The 4052-nt window shown below is 40.4% G+C and overlaps 1 protein-coding gene across 1 annotated transcript; it reads right to left on the reverse strand.

Moving 5' to 3' along the window:
* Window positions 1-2710: 2710 nt before the first annotated feature.
* LOC134794565 (uncharacterized) lies at window positions 2711-3748 on the reverse strand. The gene has a single exon (XM_063766374.1). The coding sequence runs from the start codon at window positions 3746-3748 to the stop codon at window positions 2711-2713; it is 1038 nt and encodes a 345-aa protein (XP_063622444.1).
* Window positions 3749-4052: the final 304 nt, after the last annotated feature.

Below are 4052 nucleotides of genomic sequence, written 5' to 3' on the forward strand. Positions count from 1 at the left end.
TTTAAAGTGGCATAAGGGGTTAAATATAGTATTTAGTTGGGGTTTTAGGATTTATTTCATTTGAATGACAGAATTTCTTTCATATGTGCTCAGAAAAATTGATTGTGTGTCACATTAAAAGTAAAAATATTCAATTTTGTGATTTTATATGAAAAAGTCAGAAAATACATTTTCACCTCTAAATCGGTATTGTTTTTTGCTTAAACTGTCTGTCAGTGTCGTTTTCTAATAGATAAAATTTAAATCTTGAGAGCTCATTGCAATCAATCGTGAAAATGAAATAAAACTTTATTTTCAAGAGATTGGTTAGTATACACATAAATCAGTCGATATCAAAAGTTTCTATTTGCATTACAGAACAAGTCGCAATATTTTTTTAATCTCAGATATATAAGGCATTATTATTTGTAGTCAACTATGTAACTTACTTCAGGAACATAGTTTTTTAGGCGGCTAAACTTAAAACTTCTCTATCGTAAAGTTGCTCATTTCACAACATTATTTTCAAAAAATCATATCTCTGTAACTACGCAACCTAGAAGGTTGATCTTTTGTGTTATCGATAGGTTATTTATTGTAGATTACTGGGGTATGCATAACTCCATACCCGCCATAAGGTACCTTTGACCGTGGGACGTCACATTTATTACTTACCAAGTTAACAATTTATTATTGACAAGCACTTGTTTTTTATTTTATTAAAACAGCCTTTACCGAAAATGTTAATGTTCTAGGGCAGTTGTTTACCTTGTTATGTAAGTTCAACTGGAAAGTTTTTTAATGAGAAGACTAAAGTGCATGTATAGTGTATTTATGTGCGCTCCTGGTACTGGTTATCTATACGAAACTACAGGAATTCCCACGTCACACCATACAAATTCAGTTATGGCAGCATTCCTTGGTTGTACATAGTTAACTTTTTGCATACATTTTGTATCACATCACATTGTGTTAAAGTAGGTTAGTAGGCTATAGACATTTTTCTCAAAATGACCCATCTAAGTAATAACTATCAGAGAATTTATAGGTTATAGGTTTTCGCGGGCTTAGTTTCCGCTACTCGACGTCATAATATCGCGCCTATTTTGCGTATTGGGTTGGCGGCACTATTCCTGCCAACCCAACTCTACCAAGAAGCCTAGCAGACCCTTGACATTGCCGACGACTTCTGGGAGAGACCCCGGTGAGCCGAGGTGTTGTGCCCGGTATTTTGCCACCCCTGGGCATTCAAGAATGACGTGGGCGGCTGTCTCCTCTGCCTCCATGCACGCTCTGCAGAGGGGGCTATCTGTAACACGTAGGGTTAGTAGGTGCTTGTTAAATGAGGCGTGTCCAGTTATTGCCCCGGCTATAAGCCGGAGCTGTGGTCTCTTCAGCTGTCGAAGTCTCCGCGACAGATTGGGGTTGAGTGTCGGGAGGGCTTCCTTTGCCTGCCTGCAGGTGCCTAGGTTAGACCAGTATTGTTGGTGTTTTACCTTGGTGTTGTGTCGCAGCGTGTTCCGGAGCCAGGCATATGGCAGAGGTAGGATTGGCTCAGGTCAGAGAATTTACTATCATGCATTATTTTTTGTTTAATGCATTATTTTACCGGACAATTATTTTTCTGAATTGACAATAAAGTGGACATAATTAATATAGCTTGTTGATTTTATACATGCCTACATATACATATAATTACGCCTATTTCCCGGAGGAGTAGCCAGAGATTTTAACTGCATAAATAAAATTTATTTTGGATTTGGACAATTTTAATACCTATGTAGTCAATGTGGCCAAATCCTAATGCTGTTATTCATAAACGCATTTCAAGCCTGAATTAGCTATGAATTGTTTGTCTTTGTCTGTCGTTTTGACTTATGTATTTGATAAGATAGGGATAAAACATATGTAATTTAACTTAATTAATGGTAAGTTAGTAAAATGTAAGTTTACTAAGAACAAATTTTAAGAGATGATTGATATGGTAACAAAAAAGATCAGGTGCTATCACATGTTTCTTGGTTATTTACACAGGTGATGAAATTATGTACACTAGCTGACATTATTGCATTTGATATATATTTTGTAATTTTTTCTGAGGCATTTGTATTCATCTAACAATGAATACAATAATTTCATAAATAATTCAAAAAAATTATAAATGAGAACATGAAACGAAAATTAAGTTTAAAATTCTACTTCTAATATAAAATCTCTTGAGTTTGTGTCTATCTTCTTCTTCTTCTTTATTAGGGGCTATATAAGGCTCCAAAGCCTATGTATCACTGCGACCATTCCTGATCTATTGTGATCGCCACCTACTACAACTCTCGATCCAACCCTGCAACTTCAAATAGCTGCAGGATCCTTTTGGTCTCGAGAGACTTTACCTCCTCCGGGCGTAATATGTGTCCGCCCAAGATTAGGTCACGAGTACGCATTAGGCAAGGGCACTCTGTGAGGATGTGCAAGGGCGTCTCCTCTGCCTCCATCCAGAGTCTGCACCGCCCTATGTCACGTTTCCCCATGGTGTGCATGTGCTTATTTAGGCCGCAATGCCCGGTAAGCACCCTTACCAAGTTGCGCAGTTGGTTCCTAGACAGCGCTAAGGCGTTCGAGGACGCCTTTTTGCTGAAGGCCTTGATAAGCGCTATGGAATGGTTCAAACCTGTTGTTTCTCTCCAGAGTTGAATGGTTTTGTAGTGACAGTAGGTCTTTAGGGTGAGCCGCGTTAGGCTTTTGGGGATATCACAAAAGGGCTCAGGACTGTAGTTCTTCCCCTTACCCCTGCTCGCGCGAGTTCGGCGGCCTTCTCGTTTCCTACGATACCCGCATGCCCCGGGACCGGGACCCAACGTAGAATAACCTTGTTCCTGGCTCCAAGGTTGTTCAATAGTTGCCTGCAGTTCTCAACCAGCCTCGATGTGGTGACATCGGAGGTTAGAGCTAAGAGTGCCGCCTGGCTATCCGAATGGATATAGATAGTATGGTTGCTGTAGTTGCTTTGCAGATTGATTGACGCACATTCTAGAATGGCGTATACCTCTGCCTGGAATATAGAGCAAAAACATCCTAGGTTTAAGCTGATGTTTTTCCTAGGCGCTTCACCGTATACTCCGCAACCTACTTCAGATCCGGATTTGGAGCCATCAGTGTACCACCTCAGGCTTCCCTCTTTCCACTTAATTTGACTGTTTGACCAGTCCTCCCGTTTGGGGATTTCCACTGAGTAAAGTTTGAGTGGACAAAATTTGGGTGACATAGTGTCGGATGGCATCCCAAGAACAGGAATATCGTACACTGATTCCTTAAACAGTCTCAGAGTTTGCGATAACCAATTACCTCTCCTCGCGCCCGCTATTCTAAGCATACTAGATCTCGCCTCCAATTCTAGATGCAAGTGGAGGGGCGGTAGATTTAGTATGGCTTCTAGGGCTGCCGTCGGGGAGGATGACATGGCCCCAGTGACGATGACACAGGCAGTTCTTTGAAGGCTGCCAAGCTTCATCACTGTTACCTTCTGCGTCGTTTTCCTGTACCATGCTACAGAGGCGTAAGACACTATCGGCCTCACTATGGATGTGTACAGCCATAAGGCAATTTTGGGTTTTAGACCCCATCTGTTGCCTGCTAAACGACAGCATATTGCCAAGGCTGATCTAGCCTTTTGTATGGTTCCGTCCACATGCTTGTTCCAGGTCAGTTTCTGGTCCAGTGTTACCCCCAGATATTTGACCTCTGTTGAGAACGGAATAGTTTTACCATTCATGACAACTGACATTTGTGTCTATAGCAGCAAAGGAAAATATTTTCTAGGCCTACTATTATATTGTATGGTATTTATTCAGAATCCAAATTAAAATAAATAAAAAACTAACTTGATAATGATATGGTTATATATTGTATATTAGTGATGTTATTTAAGTTCCCTTGTTTTAGTCATGTTGCACATTGCAAGCAAGCACTTTGGGTACAATGTGGCTACCACCAGTTTGGCACTGACATAAACGTTAATGGGAATGTAACTTACTTTCTATGCATCTCGCTCGTACTCGCATATTAGTGCGATTGAG

This window comes from Cydia splendana, chromosome 10, assembly GCF_910591565.1.
Source record: "Cydia splendana chromosome 10, ilCydSple1.2, whole genome shotgun sequence".
Taxonomy (NCBI): domain Eukaryota; kingdom Metazoa; phylum Arthropoda; class Insecta; order Lepidoptera; family Tortricidae; genus Cydia; species Cydia splendana.

Bases quoted from the DNA above. Each gene is read 5' to 3' on its own strand.
- LOC134794565 (XM_063766374.1), bottom strand. From the start codon at position 3,748: ATGAATGGTAAAACTATTCCGTTCTCAACAGAGGTCAAATATCTGGGG.